The sequence below is a fragment of the Bombus vancouverensis genome, chromosome 17 (genome assembly GCF_051014615.1).
Source record: "Bombus vancouverensis nearcticus chromosome 17, iyBomVanc1_principal, whole genome shotgun sequence".
Taxonomy (NCBI): domain Eukaryota; kingdom Metazoa; phylum Arthropoda; class Insecta; order Hymenoptera; family Apidae; genus Bombus; species Bombus vancouverensis.
The window spans coordinates 4,328,351-4,347,012 of record NC_134927.1 but is presented as its reverse complement, the minus strand read 5'-3'; the positions used below and the strand labels follow the sequence as shown (position 1 = coordinate 4,347,012).

At 33.8% G+C, this 18,662-nt stretch overlaps 1 protein-coding gene and 1 long non-coding RNA gene across 8 annotated transcripts in view; one reads left to right on the top strand and one right to left on the bottom strand.

Annotated features, from left to right (window-relative positions):
* milt (trafficking kinesin-binding protein milt) overlaps positions 1 to 18,662 on the bottom strand; it is a 102,233-nt gene that overhangs the window by 49,637 nt on the left and 33,934 nt on the right. For 3 of the 6 annotated variants that reach the window (XM_076625967.1, XM_033349669.2, XM_033349670.2), the window contains exon 1: positions 4,451 to 4,642. Coding sequence is in view for 2 of the 6 variants with exons in the window: in XM_033349672.2 (XP_033205563.1) it covers positions 10,034 to 10,138; positions 18,409 to 18,513 (210 nt within the window). In the remaining 4 variants the exon portion in view is untranslated. Of the gene's footprint in view, positions 1 to 4,450; positions 4,644 to 10,033; positions 10,139 to 18,408; positions 18,514 to 18,662 lie in introns of those variants that run through there. The other 3 variants (XM_033349672.2, XM_033349673.2, XM_076625968.1) reach the window with 2 other exon arrangements.
* LOC117166060 (uncharacterized) lies at positions 7,192 to 10,040 on the top strand. Of its 2 annotated transcripts, XR_013060549.1 has the most exons (4): positions 7,192 to 7,368; positions 7,479 to 7,690; positions 8,018 to 9,331; positions 9,509 to 10,040. It is a non-coding gene; the product is annotated as an uncharacterized LOC117166060 (long non-coding RNA). The 2 variants fall into 2 exon arrangements; XR_013060548.1 differs by having other exon boundaries at positions 7,196 to 7,368; positions 8,018 to 10,040.

Below are 18,662 nucleotides of genomic sequence, written 5' to 3'. Positions count from 1 at the left end.
GACGAATATGGTTAGCGTGGATCTGTGACATTTTATTCGAAGAATATCCTCGACGTTGCGAACGTTACATACAAAGAGTGTTTGGATATGTTTAGATAGTTCCTGCTAGGATAATAAATCAATTAGGACACTGAAAGTGGACAATGTACAATATTAACATAATTCATAAAAGAACGACTTAACGAAAATATAAATGGGGTATATATGGTATAAATACAAGGAATAAAAGGAAGAGTTCTCACGGTCTCGATCATTACACATACACTTACTATAAAAATTAGGAAATACAATAATTCCCTGGAAATTACTGTATACTTTTTTTTATCTTCTGAGATATATTGAATGGGACTAAAAATACCCATACACCAACATACAATAAGTTTTAACGCTAAATATCTAAAACCAAGAGTGAAACTTGCTGGTGGTAATTTAACGAGGTGTCGGGTTGGTAGCCCTGGTCTGCTAATACACATGAGAGAAACAACAATAAATTCGTGAATTGAGATATCTTACAAACGCGTATATCGCCATTTGTAAACGAAAAAATGGCAACGCGACAATGACCCGAAACGTTGAATTAATGAAGGCATTTCTTCTGTAACAGAATGTTGATATAATTAAGTGGGTAAGGGAATCTCCTGACTGGAACCCAATTGAACATTTGTGGGATTACACGTTAGACACCAATTGGGAAATTAAATTATACTTAATTAGAAATAAAAAGTAGTTAACACAAAAAACTACAAAATCATGATATACCGACTGGGGTTTATGTTCGATTAATTGAATTAATGCCACACAGATGGCATGCAAACCCAAGGGTTGCCCAACGCCTTTCTACATTATTTTTTATTTAGGTTTCGTTAGAAGTGGTTATATAATTCAAACAAGACATGTTTCTTAACTTTTGTCGTTAGGTTTTATCTTGTTCTCTCGATATCAATATTAGCTGCAGATGTTACGAGAGTATAATCGACAAACAACGATATTATAATTTCATGTATGGACTGCTCTCCCTTTATTGTATTTTTAATTCCAATGATTATCAATGTATCTGAGAAGATAAAAAATATACAGTAATTCCCAAGCAATGGTTACGTTTTTTAATATCTGCCAAGAGAACGGACACGAGTAAAAAATGGTCCTTAGACGCAAAGTCACAGGCTGGCACTAAAAATCAAATTTTATATCGTTAATTCTACATGCATAACTGGTGCTACAAAATAAAAAAGATATCGTCGCCAGATGAATTTTCAATGTCCCTCTTTCAAATTATAATAAACGCACCTTCGAGTGGTCTTGAGAAGAACTCAAGATACCATTCATCAAGCACGTGATTGGCTCTCATGCGGCAAAACACGAAAACCGAAATGCAGATTACGACAGTCCCCTCATTAAAGAATTAACAAACCAGCCAAAAAGTACAAGGAAGACTCGAGAAAAATATTGGCAGAAGTTATCATTGCCGAATAATAATTAGCGGTTGAACAATCAAAAGACAGTATCCCAGCTTAGTGGATTTAGCACGCCCAAATGTCAATTTTTGCAAGAAATGAACGTTTATCCACGTCTATTCAACTATTTGAGAATTTTCCTTTGTTCACCCCCCAAGAAAATTTTTTAGAAATTTTAGGTGAGATACAATTGTCTGAAATCAGTGAAAAAATTTATGTTGCATTCATGTCAGATTTTTAAATATTTAATATTTTAGATATAAATAAAGACTTTTAAAGCCCATACGCTCCGACTTCTAATTTTTATAATACTTTGGTCTAATATTCGCAACGTAAAAAGTTATAAAGTGAATTTTCGAAACTAAAGTAATATTTATAGTTTTAACAATAATTATTTTAATCACAATAATTATTTTTGGTTTCGATAATAATTATTTTATTATAGCGGGAAGCATCACCGCATTTTCATACTTGTCGATAAGATTAAAAACAGTCGAGAATTAATCACAGAGTATTACTACACGCGCGAAAGTGGTGGTCCGATTGTTGGCTGTTGCAAGTCACATGATAAAAATTGCATAGCTCCTTGAATATGGTCAATATTATCGGTTTCATATACATATGCAACCCTCACATACGTAATGTATCCATCACCATTTTCACGGATCAAAATCAAGAAAGATAAATGTCGCAGTAGCAGGTGTTCTTTAAATATATCGTACGCCATATTGAATCGGCCATTGTGAATTTTGCAAAGCTAAGTTCAAATTCGTTGCTAACGGTCGACAAAATCTCTGGGAACGATCCTTTAAACTATCAGACTGACGTAAAAATTCGTACGTCGAAACGTATGAGTTGACACGTTAATGGATTTCCACATCTTTGACTTCCCATGTCTCAGAAACTAATTATCAGCTCAACTTGAAAATTTATTGTGGTAGATGTTTCACCATAAGGGATCATTCGACACGAAATACAGTTCCAAAATTCGGGGGCAAGAAATAGGTGACTTTTTGGGTCAGTTTTTGCAATAAAAAAAAAAAAAAAGATTTTTCATCCCGCGTTTTTCCTATATAGCTAATGTTTTAGATATGCTGAATCTAAATGAATGGAAACACCTTTTATTTAAATGTTATTAAACACGTGTTCATCAAATATAATTGACGTGAAAGCAAGAATTTTATTCTCACGATAGAACGTAATGACTTCTTATTACAATGTCCATTAAAGTGTTCCTTACAAAAAAAAGTACTTAAACGCGGAAAATAATCGGAGCGCAAGAATAGCCGTTGATTAATGCAGGTTTGGATATGTTATATTACTATTTAAGCTCTGAAATCACGAAAACGACCTCCATGTTCGCCAACCATTCACACAAATTATACGATCGTTAATTTTATTAAGAAATTATTCCATTGATTTAGAAAGAGTTAAGCAATAAAACACAATAAAATATCAATATAATACAGTAACTAAGAGCTGATTCTAAGAATATAATATAGTGTAAGAAATTAGGAATAAGAAGGCAACGACTTCCTTGTAATAGGCTGTAATAGGCCTAAAGTACAGATAAAATTATTATTGTTATATTCTTTGGACGATTAATTTGTTGGACGAATAACAATAGCGTAGGTTTCTTTTTACGATAACAAGGAATCAAAAAATTGCATTTAACTTTTATCACATTTACTTGCGAAATGAAATGATTCCCGTTAATCTCATTAACGTCGGTTAGTCACTGTTCTCAAATTGTTTGTACAATAACAACCACAATATGCACATCTCTATTAATTGCATACCAATATACATATAATAATCGTGTACATATTTGACACTAAACAATGAATCCAGAATAAATTCATATATTTCTGTCAAATTTTATACAACAAACAATCTTCGATTGCTGTTAACAGCAAGGATCTTTGAAATTTATCACGTTATCAACATGTTTATAAAGATAAAACGATGTTATACAGTTATGTAATAACGATATGCAAAAGTTATATCACATTTGGATAATGGTAAATAACGAAAGATATAAAGCATTATTTTAACAGTACATAGCACGATAGAGTATCGTGAAGTTAGTGTATAACCTGAAAAGCAGTACATATTTAAAATCTAATCGATGCGAGTTTCAATTTAATTTAACCCAATCCCATTATAACTAACGATATTCGTAAATATAAATGTATCTCATGCGAATCTTTTTAATTTTTGTCGTGAAACTTGAAGAAAATATGTTATTCTTCAAACCTAACCTCACTTCATCCGAATACGCATGCTTTGATGAAAGGCATATCTACATTTTCAAGTATCTTTTAATAATTATAAAATTAACTTTTGGAATGAATATCTTTACTGTTTTACAAAACATCAATTAATTTGCTATAAATAAGGTGCAAATTAATCTATCTCAACAATTAAGCAAAGAAATTATTTTCTAAGAATCATTTTAACCTAACCTGATCGAAAGGGCAGTAGATTTCTAAACATTCCAATCTATTAGACATTGACTAACTTTAAACTAACCAATTTAAATAAAAGAAATATTCTACAGTTTTACTTATTTCTCACACAGAGTATTAAATTAGAAATTCTAAGTAAGAATTTTATGACAAAGCATGTTTATTACGGAAACGTAACGTTTATTGTTCCGGTGTTCGATATTAGCAATCACTTTCTTAAAAGCAGTAAATGAATATATGATATGTAAATACTGCAGTAAGCTGCACTGCATTCAGATTAGTGTCAGGCTTCGCATACGAAACAATACATGAAACACATAATAAAATATTAGATCAAATTTTAATCCCGATTATATTGCGAAAATTATAAATGAGCGAACTGTCGAATTTTCACTGTGGCATTAATTCACGAGAAATAGCTACGAATCATTCATCGTGTGAATGAAATTTTCGTCCAAGATTATATAAAACGTTATGCGTATGTACATCACAGAGAGTTAGGAAAAAATATGTGAAATAAAAGTTCACCATATCAACACTTCACTTATAATTGCCACATCTTAAGATTTAGTTCACTGCACTAGACCACTTTTCTTTGATAAACACTAACTGAAAGGAGTACGTCAGTTTGCCAAAAGATTAGACGAGTTCTTGTGAATACAATATCGACGGAAAATAGACGCGCACAACGTCCTTCCAACGTGGAGGACGAGCGGCGACTAAAGTTCATCATATAGAATTTCCAGCAGCACTGCCGGGTCGAGCGCTCTGATTGGTCGAGCACTCTTCCGGGCGGCTCTTACGATTGGATATCCGACAAAAGAGCGCCTAATTGCATGTGACTTGTTATCACGGAGACGTAAAACGATATTTTAAATAAAGAACAAATGTATTTAGAAGTATCTACCCAAAGCATTTTTGTTGTAAATATCCTTTTAGCAAAATTAATGTATCACGCGAATCTTAGATTGCAAAACAAAATATTAGTATACAGGGTATTTTAATAATAATAATAACTGGAACAGGCTATAACTCCGTCGTAAATGAAGATAGAGAAAAGTCGTAGAGAAAAAGTTTGCACTGTTTAACACGCTCTATCATACTACCGTGCCAGTTTTTCTCGCATATACACCGGTGCAATTGCGAAGCGCGTTGCACACTTTTTTCAAACGAGTCTCTGTAATTTTTTATAAACCATTCGATACATTTCTTAGTTTTCAGAAAGTATTAACGTACTTGGATCGATGAATGATACAAATTTGAAAGATATCTCAATTCTAATTTCACCAAATTTGATATATCAAGTACCCCAAGTACCTCAATACTTTCTTCCAGAGAATGAAAAAATACATCGAACGATGTATAAAAAAGATATGTTCCATTGAAAAAAAAAAAAAAATACAGATGACCTTGAAATCTTTGATACGCCTCACTTTCACAAACACGTGTAATTTTTCCTAATACAAATTTTTTCTATCTTCTACGTTTCAACGCTATAGCTTGTTCTAATTCTTAGAAACACCTAATAAGCTGTGTAATATATCTGAGTAATATACTACTCTCGTATATCTAAATAGAGATATTTGAGTGATCGCAAAGAACGTATAAAACTTGTGAAAAGTTGATTTGATAAAAGTATTTAGATAACGATTTATGAATAAAATTGAGATACCAACTTATTGATAAAACTGCACGTGTATAATGCTAGAAACGTACGACCATAATTCCTCGTGTACATCTGTAGCAATAAATGATTCATTACGCTTTAAATCTCTCACAATCTTCTTATGATATAGGTAATTATTTACCTTCTAGTTACGTTTGAAAATAACATGGAAATATCTTTGCATATGAGTTATTAAATATGTATCTACATCGACTGTTTTCATTCAAATGTGTATACGTATGTATTTCAAGGAAACGGCGGTCTTAGTGAATGAAAGGAATTAAAATAATCTTTAATTTTGAAATGTAGCGAAGCAAAGATTAAATATAGGAATGAAGCAAGCTACAAAATCCGCAAAGCTGAGAGATAAGCTGAGAGGGGGTTCGAACATCGCACATTTCCCGATAAACACTCGAAACAGCGAATTCTTTGAGTAATTCGGCCGTACGTACGAAACCAAAACTAGCGAAAATAAGATGTTCGAGGAGAGAAATCAGTCGCTAATGACGACGTCCAAGGAGCATTATCGCGAATTAACGATAACGAGCGAAAGATAAAGGTAGAATTTTATCGATGAAATTGCTAGCTTATCGATGAAATAAAAAAAAAAAAAAACGCTAACTAACAATAAGTTCTAAACATGATTTACGAAGGCGATAAATAATCTGCAATTTCCTGTGCGAAATTCGAGGGCGAAATATTTGAGGATCGAGAGTTGACGCACAGTTTCCTCATCGCAAGTTCTTCTCAGCGCTGCGAGAGAATTCTGAGAGAAATAGTGCGCACAATTTTACTTTCTCGGGTCTTTTTCGGTTAAAAACCCATTGTTATGTAGCTCTTGAAAAGTGCTGCTTTAAAAGGTGCTATGTACCTCATTTTCTTAGAAAATTCTTCAATTTCTTAAAAATAAAAAATCGCCATCACCGTGTGACATCGGTAAGTGCCATATACAGAGTGGTCCAGCTGTAACTTCGTCATCTGTAACACCTTGCTTGTTTTTCACGATATTTAAAAATTATTTTAGGTATAAGTTGAACGATTTCGAGGGGAATATAATTTGCAGCGATTAGACTTTTGGTAGATGAATGCGTAGAGGACATACGAAGGTCACCGATGCTTTCTTCAATGGGATCACGTGTGTTCTTAAAACATTAGTCGATCCAGCTAGACATTATTTCCAAAAAAGTACTATTTATGTCGAAAAACTATCTTATTTGTTAGTTACCATTACAGTATTATTTATTAGTTATTTACTCTTATTTAATATATATTATACTATTATATTTATTTAGCATTGTATTATTTATTAGTTCAGTAGATATTTTTACTTCAATTTGTCATACTTAACGTATGACAGACAAAGATAGTCTCTCGTTGCTAAATTTTCACAAATTAAATTTTTAATTGTCTGCTATTTTTAAAAAATTGATATTTTTTCGATATAACAATATATATACTATAAAATACTATAGATGTATTAAATACTACGCAAAATTATACCTAATATGTAACTATAATGGTATTTTTAAAAATCTCCCAAATGAATATCTCTCGAACGCCTACAGATGATCTCACTCAATCACTTTGTTATCGTACGCATTGTGGTTCATCGGTCGAGCGAACGTATAACGTCGTAGCATGATCGTTTTACCTTGTCGATGTTCGAAAACTTTCGACGCTGTTTAAATTTGACGTGTTTCTTCCTTTTTTCCTTTTCGTGTTTCTTATTATTTTACCATACTTATTTGTGCTTCTCGTTGCTGCTCACATACGAACTGAAGTAAGTACAAGCTGAATATCGTGTTTTCAACTTCGTGCAGTTCCAAATATGGCCACCCCAGTAGTGGCGCAATTACGCAATATTCCATATTTGCATCGCTTTCTTTCTAGGTTATTTTATTTAGAGGAACATCTAGAGGATGCTCTGCTGCTGCAGCATTAGGAAAAATCAACACGAAAGAAAGTCATGAGAAGAAGGTGGCTCGAGCCATAAAAATCATTGGAGAAAAGAAAATGGGGTATCTGAAAGCAGCAAACTACTTTCAAGTGGACAAGAAGCTGCTGTGCTGCAGTCCAGTTTGATACTTGCATTTACGACTACTGTAAGCATCTATTTCTTAATGTGGTTCTTTTAAAATGTGATTTTATTATCAAAAAAGAATAAAGTAGGACGAGAATAGAACTATTCTTTGTTTGTTTTCCATGAAACTGTGGTACCTCGTGTCGGTATTACATCTTTGGGTACGTGTTCCATATTAGATATAATTTCTGTCCTTTTTAAGGTTAGTTCGGGAGAGAAATTTGTTCATAGCGTTATGAGTATAAAGTAGCCTTAAATTGAGTGTAAATATACGAACAACCGTAGAAAGCTTTCTCTGTTGTGATTTATTTTCCAAGAATAACATTCGAAATACGATATGGTATTGCAGGTTTGGCTAATTTACTTTTTTATCGGGGACGACAAGATGGATCGATTGCTGCAGGGCTTCTTAAACTATGAGTCGTAATCCTATATAGGATCGTGTAACAGAGTTACGAGGTCGTGAAACTTTTATAACTGTCACACATCGGTGAACTAAAAAGTGTCAATCATCTGTCACCGAATGATCAAGCGATTAATCGACATAGATATACAACAGCATTCTTTTAAAAAACAGTTTGAATGAATTTTTGCTTGGAATGAATACAGAAGTTCCAATAATTTATAAAATGTGCTTAAACACACACTTATCACTATTTTATGCTATGTATCTACTGCAAAAGGACAACATCATCGTTAACGATTGCAAAATGAAAATATCGATTAATTCTGAAAAACATTGAACGTACTCTGTTATGTCAGATATTCAGCCAGAATTTAATTCTTTATGCAAAAATAAACAAGCACATCTGTCTCGCCGATATGCAAATTTAATTTTGCTCTAATATTAATATATAATTATAGTCTAATTATAAATGTAACAAAGAATCGTTTAGAATTAAACTTCTCTAATTATTTAATTAATAAATGACTCGTATTAAAAAAAGCTGTTGTCTTTTACTTCGTTTAGAAGTTATCGTCAATGAGAATCAGTCAGTTATATATCGTCCATTCTGTATATTTAAGTTATGTACCTTTTTATGTATATAGGTTGTCTTACCTCACCCTGTTACACTTAATTATTCGTTTATTTGCGACGATACAAGAGAACGTTTCGGACGAAAGTTGCATGGTACTGTGCTTTTGTCTATCTGACCTTACGATGACCTTGAGTCGTATAGCAAAGGTGGCATAAGAATTTTTAAATAGGTGCCTTTATTTTTCATTAGGTACTCTCGTACTTGATATTTAAACGTGTTGCAAAAGGCGCAAACTTGTGTCCTCCGCAGCATCTGCTATCGAGATATAAACCTTTAACTTCGACATACAAGAAATTCGATGCTAGGAAATTAGCTGAAAGTGACTGCTCGAAATGAATTGACTATTTTGGACACGTTACAAAACTGCAATCTTGTGTTTTTTTTTATGCGTGATCGTAGCGTACACCAGGTAACGTTAATGCGTGTGGCGCATTGAATTTTAGCACGTTCACGCCGGCGTGTGCCACCGGTGGCTCACGCTTGAGTCTCCCACCAGGCGGCGCGCACCACCGGTGGCTCACACTTGAATGTTTCATCATACGGTGCACACCAGCAAAAATGTAGTTCGTAACTAGAAAAAATTGCCATTTGGTTGAAAATTTAACGTATATTAATTGAAAAAAGTAGGATTTATTTAGTAATATAACAATTCAGTACTATAAACATGTTAGAGTCCGCATCCCGATAGTGTTGGATAGCGCAAAACACACGAGTTTGTAGTGTTTTGAAAACATCTGAACGTCGGCTAAGAGCACACGTAATAAAAGACAGAGTTTAAAGATTTAACGTCGTCTTTACAGGACGCTTCAAGATCGTCGCAAGGTTAAATAAATAAAAGCACTCGATACCAAACAAGTTTTGCCTGAGACATTTTTCTGTATCATCGCAAATAAGGGTGTAATTAAGGATGACAGAGTTAGGTGGGACACCCTGTATAACTGGGGTGGCGTGAAATATTTCCTGGCAAAATGGAGTTGCGAATGGGAGGTTTAAAAAGTGCTGAATTAATGTATCGAGAAATTCATGATTCCATGAAGAAAAAGAAAGAAGAAAAAGGAAGGAACATCGGTGACCTTCATATGTCCTCTACGCGTTCACATAGGATAAAGCTAATCATACCAAATTACGTTCCCCTCGAAAGCATTCAACTTGTACCTGAAACATTTTTTTTCTTAATATTATCAAAATCGAGCGATATATTCCAGGTGATAAAGTCAGGTGGACCACCCTGTATAAGAAACGATGTAACTTACCAATATAAAGCGATTTGCCTAACGTTTAGAGAAGCAGGAAAGACAGTGATAAAAGAATAAACAATTACTTACTGAAATAATTGAGAGTCTCCCGGATTTGCTCCGGTGACAATTTTAAGTCAACGTCTATTGATTTTAGGGCCGGTGAAGGGATGAACCAATCCGCGTTCTCGTATCCTATAAACAATAAATAACATCAGTCATACGAATATTTATAAAATAACTACCTATAACGCTTAAATATATTTGGCGACAAGAAAAAGAAAATAGCAATTACAATTAGACAATTTTATACAAATTCACATGTTTGAGAACATAATCGAGAAAGTAGAACCTAGGTAGAAAATTGATTTAGTTACCAAGTATTTATTATAGAAAAAAATCTACTTCGAATATTTTAATGCAAATTGCCTTATCTTTATCGATTCACGCAAATATCTCCCAAGCTACACATTATTCGAAAAAGTGTCTCGAATAAAGCTTACTTTGTTGCAGTAGGCTATTTTGTGATAGCCACAATTCTTATGTGGGTGGACGCACCTTCGACGTTTCATGGTAACCTTCGCTTTTTTTTAAATACAACTGTACATTTTTTTATAACCATTCGGTGTATTTTTTAGTTCTCTACAAAAAAGTATCGAGGTACTTGGGTGGAAAAACGACCGGTTCAAAAGATATTGTAACTTTAATCTTGTGAAGCTCATCGTATACCCACAACTTGACAAACTTAACGTTGAGATATCTTTTAAACCAAGCATTTTCAGATACAAGTACCTTAATACTTTCTTCTAGAGAATTAAAAACTGCATAGGATGGCGTATAAAAAAATGTACAGTTCCATTCACAGAAACAAAGATCACTTGCAGATCTCGAGAGCGTCTAGGCAAATCTGGTGGCCATCACAAGACGTGCCATTTGAAACGCGACGTGTTTTATCCACTAATGGGTCACTTTTTCGGATAATACACAGTTTGAGAGATGTTCGGCTCGATGAAAATGAGACATCCTGTACATCTTTTCACATTATACACATTCCGGGTAATTTTACACTTTCAAGTTTTTTATAAATGCATAAAAATCTAATTGTAGTAAACGAGAGAGGTAAAAAACACACGCATACTCATACACGTGCGTATAATAAAAATATTTTGTTATTATTTAGATTTTTTGGTTGCATCAAAACATTTGGATCATTAGCAGCCAACGTTACTTACGTAACAGCCATTACGTAAGGTTACAAGTCGGAATATTACAGATTGTGTTAAATTAAACGAAAAAATATTTTTTCGCGTTGTCATAACAAATTTTCGTATTACTTCGTGAATAAAAATGATTTATTCTAAATAGGGTATCACAATAATACTACTCGTAACAATGAAACACATTCGAGTGAAATGACAATGGTAATTATTTCTTTGTACTGCTGATGTTTCTCGTCACTTTTGTAAACATGTATAATTTATTAAATTTATTGTAAATTAAATTTATTGTAAACACGTATATTTTGTGTATTAAGTTACCCCAAAAGTTTCTCTCGTTTTATAGAGAAATAATAGATGCACTACATTTTCTGCTTTATATTATTATATTATAATATAATTACATCATATTATATGTAATATTATTTTTATTTATATTATTTGATTTTCTATTATTATTTTATCGAATATTCTATTGGAACAATATGGATCACACATAATTCAATGAAACAATACGAAACGAAAAATGTAGTGCATCCATTATTTCCTGATAAAACGAACGAAACATTCGGGACAAGCCAATATAATAAAATTGCAAGTTTACCCTCAATTTACAGAATTTACGCGTAAACGAAGTAATTAACGCCGTGTAAAAATAGGCTGACTAAATTAGATTGATATACAAGTCTGAAAGACGATTTGCAAGTGTTATAATGTAATAGATTTGATGCTTACGAGTGTACGTTTTTACAAACACACTAATAACAGTGAGAACTAGAAAATTCCTGGCAGAATGCATTTTATATATTTTTCTATACACCGACGTCGTCGATCTTGTTATCGAAATAATATAGTTTACATGGCCTTTGTAACAAAATTGCCTATTTTATCTTTGACGAAGACTTTGTAATAATTAAGTTCAGCTTATGCGCCATCATAAAGTTTCAAAAGTAAATTACACTACTAACACGTATAGTTGTTGATAATGACATCTACAACGTGTATTTGTTTCAGCGAGCAGAGTGTCCTATAATTTTGCTGTATATGGTAGACTATCAGCGCGCTCTGTACGTAGAAATACGATGAAAAGGTCTCGTGATAAAATGTTCGTAAAAATGCTTCATTAAGAAAATATAAAGTATAATAAAATAAGGGAGAAAATAATACTAATATTGTATCAATATTAATACTACATTAATAATACTAATATTCTTAATAGTATACACGTGTATGACAATGAGTTAATTAGGAAAATCGACACTGCAATAGCAGAAATTCGAAAAAATTCCAACGAAATTTAATCCACGACAGACTCGATAGACCCGTGTACTAAAATGTACCTACGTCGGTACAAGGTATTTTGCGATGTATTTAACATTTTACTATGTCGGTAACATGTTTCCTATCGATAAGGTCACGCGACGCTTTGAAATGGAAACGTGAGAACGTACATACAGGGTTAGATCGAACAACATGTGAAATCGCAGCACGACGTGATTCCTCGTGGAAAAATACGACAAAAATGTGCCACAGAATTTTTCACTCTCGGGTTAGTTTACGAGAAAATCGAGTTCGAGAATTTGTCAAGTATACTCGATCATGCGCAGGTCTCGATAATCGACAGAAGGTCATTCTACGTGTGAAAACAAGTGGAAAACGTGAAATGAAATTTGTTCACAGGACGCTTCGTTTCAGAGAAAAATAAATTTGTAGATACACCAGTTTCCTTGAAAGTAGAACGAAACCACAAACAGGAAAATTTTATTCCACATTTTCGATTTATTTTCGCACGTGCAACGACCTGCGGTCGATTATTTGGTTCTAGCTTATCCGAAATTAGCCATGTTCCGGTCTACTTCATAAATTTTCAAACTCGATTTCCTGCGAAACTAAACAGAGAAGAAAAATTTCTACGCTACATTTCCCCCCCCCCCCTGTTTTTCCACAAGGAATAACGCCGTGCCAACTTTTACGTTATTCCATCGATTTTATACGAAACTTGTGAATAATACATGAAGTACGTATGGGCTTTTTGTTGGATTTGTTTTACTTTTGTTTTCATCCAGTTTATTTACGTAAATTCAGACGATCAATATATTATTGCCAATATTATTCTCAATACTGGAGGTTCCACACATTGTACCGACAATATACAGAGTGTGACAGAAAATGTGGGGCTCTCTTTGATATTTAAAATCAATGGAGGAAGTTCCTGTAAACATGTGCTCCATCTGTCTTCGTTTATGGGATACAACGACGTTTGTAAACCTATATGATAATTAACCTATGGAAAATGATGAAATACTGAGGCTGAGAATAGAGCAAGTTCTTCGACAAAATCGGTGAACACCAGCAACCGTACAGAGTGCAGCCGGATGCATGACAAGACATATACAGTTTTACCTTGAAATGCAAAGTGGTCATTTCAAGCATCTTCTGTGAATCTAATTAGATGGCACAACATCAGAATAGAAAATTCGTTACATCTCATAAACGAAGACCGACAGAACACGAGTTTATACGAACTACGTTGCTTGCTTTTGGACGCACGATCAGCTCCCGAAGTGGATGCCACATGTTCTGTCGCACTCTGTAAATTGATCGTCTAGAGAGTGTATAGGGTTTCTTACGCACGACGATCTGGAAAAACTGAAATGCTGACGATAATATCGATCGTCTGGACGCTCGAATGCCACGCCAGTTTTATTCGGTTGGCAACTAAGTGATTGCGGATTTTGTCAATACTACCTAATGATAAAATCCGCAATCACTTAGTTGCCAGCCCAATACAAGGTTTGGCCGTGGCGCCACGATGAATTTTTTATTTTGCGATACATATAATGTTGAAATATTACCTACAAGAGATACGTTACGGTGTATAATCATCACTGATGAATTTATTTCACTGGGGTCACCGGTGACCCCCATCGGGCTGTAGTGCAATTTCGCTCGATTCACTTATTTTTTGCGATTATCAATTGTCTCATATTGTTTCTTCGCGTTGCTAAATAATTGTTCTATGTTGCTTCGTCCCGAGACCTACCACAAACCATAATCCATCCCTCGGTCATACTTATTCGGACCTGCAATAATCCCAAACGACCGTCACAAGATTTAGCATTTGTTACTTTACTTTCAAGGCTCTTAATTGCCATCAAAGATCTTTCAAGTGGAAACGTTGCTTAGAGTTATTGTTCATTAAGGTAAAACACGGAAAAAGCGGGGTTTTCCATGTTCGACAGCCATTGATGGGGGGCGCACATGATAGATCTATATTTCATGTATAAATAAAACTATTTTTATATGTTTTATACTGCATTGATTTCGTCACACCATTGTAGTAACGATGGTAATAGTACAACATTTATAACTATTGACATTTGTTCAAATTATGTATTTCCATTAATCTTGGTGCGTGGGTCACCGGTGAGCCACGTGGCATTCAACGCGTTAACCGTTTGAGTTCCAGGAAAAAAGTTTGTTATTTTATGAGATACATCTACGTTATTATACAGGGTGGTTGGTAACTGGTGATACAAGCGGAAAGGGGGTGATTCTACGCGAAAAAAAAGTCGAAAATATAGAATAAAAATTTTTTTAAAAAATCTACAGTGAGATCCGTTATAACGAGAAGATAACAATGAAATACGAAACACCGTCAGTCGTCCGTAGCGTTCAAACGTACTGGGACTTTTCCACACAAAATCTGATCAGCGCTGCTTGGAACTCAAACGGTTAATCGATTCGCAACCGATGACGTACCGCTACGTCAAAATCAAATTAGGTGGTTGTCACCGACGACGTAGCAGTACGTCAAGCTTCGAGTGAGATATTTTGACCGGTCACATGCTGCTAGTACTAAATCTTCACTCTGACATATTTTCATCGCGGCTTTAATTGCATGACCTGTTTCTTATAACGACAACAGCGAACCTGACGATGCAGCTGTATCAGAGGAACATACACATGCAACCTGACCGTACGTAATCTGTCATATTCAATGGGTCACATTCAGTGAAAATAAAACAGAAAGTGGAATTGTTGAAGCAAGTGAAGAGAATCTTGTGACGGACACTGTGGCGTCAAAAATGAAAAAATGAAAAGTGGATATCAGTGGAGATCGTATGGCGTGGAATCGAAGGACACGAGGGAGTGTTAAATAGAATAAATATTTCAAGAAATAGAAATGGAAAGATTGGAAGAAATTAATATACTATCTCTAAATGATGAACGAGGGCTCGTGACAAAATAATTAGACACTCGAGGCGGATGCAGAAATAGCACACGTCTTGTGAAACACACCGAGCGACTTGACACGTTACGTTCATCCACTGTATGCAGTTTGAGTCAGTTCGACACTGCGGCGGTTGCGAATGGGATAAAACACAGTGGAGAAATTTGTACGAAAAGATACAGGCCACCCTGTATGATACTTCTCTTGTATTACATTGGAACCTGCATTAGTCGAATGTTCTATTCGAATTCGAACATTCCACTACCCAAAAATTTTTCGCTTGTGTGGCAAAGGACACTTACGTGTGTCTTCTGTAATTTCATATTACTTTCCTATTACTTTGATACGAAGGTAATGTTGTACGCGTTAATATCTCGTGTCTAATGACATCAAAGAGGAAACGTGTGGTAAGAAGCGTGGAAAGGAAAGAAGAGATACATGAGAAATTAGAAAAAGGCGTGGAAGTGCCGGAAAAGTTGTAGAAATCTACGACCTTAGAAGATTGATAATTAATGACGTGAAAAACAGAAACGTGTAATTAAAAATTACTCAGATGTTCCGACAAGTAGGAAAACATTAATCTATATGAAAAATAAATACCTATGCTGTGCTGTTTTATAGTAATTGTGGTAAATCAGCAATAAAGAAATACCAGTATCTAGATATGTATTGTGAGAAAAAGTTTCGGAATTTCGATAAATATCTTCTTCGACTGATAAGTCGAATAAGTCTTCGTGTTGAGAAAAAGAAGATCACAGTGAAAGCAGAAGACGACGCCTTCTTGTTTTAAATTGTTTATGGCGTTGGAGAGAGGAACCGTGGATGGTTTGAGACACAAACAGAATATAATTCAAAGCAGTGCAATGTATTGGCTTGAACAGAAAGTTCGTTCCGTTTTTCGTAGCGAGATGGATCTCAGTTTGAACAACAGCTATCAACCTCAATAAGATTGGTAGAAACTAGTATTGATTAATTAACAGTGTTGAGTGTAAAACAAACATTTTCCGATGTCTTTTTTTTTGTTGCCCTGTCATCAATTCAAACATAGTTCATCAAGACAATGCAAAAGTTTAAGCAATAGCTTTTAATTACAATTTAATTAATTTAACCCGATATTGATGATTAATTGATAGTCAACTGTACAGTGTAAAACAAACATTTTCCGAAGTCCATGTTTTTTGATGGCCTGCCATTGATTCAAACATAGTTCATTAAGACAATGCAAGAGTTTAAGCAATAGCTCTTAATTACAATTCAATTGATTACACTTGATATTGATGATTAATTGATAATCAACTGTTGAATGTTAAACAAACATTTTCCAATGTCTTTTTTTTGTTGGCCTGTCATCAATTTAAACATAGTTCATCAAGACAATGTAAAAGTTTAAGCAACAGCTTTTAATTACAAGTCAATTGATTACACTCGATATTGATGGTTAATTGATAATCTACTGTTGAATATTAAACAAACATTTTCCAATGTCTTTTTTTTGTTGGCCAGGCCCCAGTTCAAACATAGTTCATCAAGACAATGTAAAAGTTTAAGCAATAGCTCTTAATTACAATGCAATTGATTACACTCGATATTGATGATTAATTGATAATCAACTGTTGAATGTAAAACAAACATTTTCCGATGTCTTTTTTTTTGTTGCCCTGTCATCAATTCAAACATAGTTCATCAAGAGAATGCAATAGTTTAACCAATAGCTTTTAACCACAATTTAATTAATTTAACCCGATATTGATGGTTAATTGATAATCAACTGTTGAATGTTAAACAAACATTTTCCGAAGTCTTTTTTTTCGTTGGCCTGCCAACAATTCAAACATAGTTCATTAAGACAATGCAAGAGTTTAAGCAACAGCTTTTAACAACAATTCAATTGATTTAACCCGATATTGATGATTAATTGGTAGTCAACTGTTCAATGTTAAACAAACATTTTCTGAAGTCTTTTTTTTGTTGGCCTGCCATTGATTCAAACATAGTTCATTAAGACAATGTAAAAGTTTAAGCAATAGCTCTTAATTACAATTCAATTGATTATACTCGATATTGATGGTTAATTGATAGTCAACTGTTGAATGTTAAACAAACATTTTCCGATGTCTTTTTTTTGTTGACCAGGCACCAGTTCAAATATAGTTCATCAAGACAATTTAAAAGTTTAAGCAATAGCTTTTAATTGCCATTCAATTGATTCAACTCGATATTGATGATTAATTGATAGTCAACTGTACAGTGTAAAACAAACATTTTCCAAAGCCCTTGATTTTTGATGGCCTGGCACGAATTGAAACATGCTTCGCCGAGGCAACGGGAAACTATATGTGTCAAACGTCACACGACAAATATTGATACAACTCGAATGGGATGTTCTGCGCCATCTACCATATTCTCGCGATTTTGCACGCTCAAATTATCACTTACCCGCTCGTTACAAAACAACCTTCGCAAAATAAGAACTCGTGTTCTTTGGAAGACTGGAAAAACAAATTGGAACTATTCTTTTTCTCGGAAGACTAAGCGATTCGACGCCAATAGAATAGCGAAGTTATCAAAAGGATGACGAGAAGACATCGAAAACGGTAGACGTAAAAGAGAAAACACGTCCTACAGTTTAGCCGTAAAAACGAGACGAACTTTCCATTGAAGCCAATATTAACAAAATTTGTTTCACCAGTAAAGAAGATGTAGAATCCACAAATAATTAAATTCATTTAATTAAATCACATTCAATTTTGATTTTAATTTAATTAATTCAATAATTTATAATAATTCAAAGGATGCATTACATTTGCTTTATACCGTGTCCTTTCTCATTTTGATGATTTTGAGATACAGAATGATAATGATAAAAACAGATTTAGTCATCTGCTGACTAAATTAGGATACTGAAGGTTCTATCGTACTTCCATTTCTCTTTATGTATTTATATTTACATTTAATATGATAAATTATATTTATGTGCTATGAATTATATTTATATATAATGTGTTCATATTTACCTTGAAATTGAGTGAGAGTATCGGCTCGCAGGCGGTATCGAGGTATCTGTTCTTCTAGCAAACTGATGATCTCAACTTCTGGCAGTTCAGCTCCACTGCATACCTCTACAATACAGTTAATTTCGTATTTATATTTTACTCTTATCACTCGATCAAATCACTTTTAACAGTTATACTTAACATTTATATTAAACAACCAATTGAATTGTAAGAAATCCGAAAATTTTACCTCTAACTTACTGTACACCTTATTT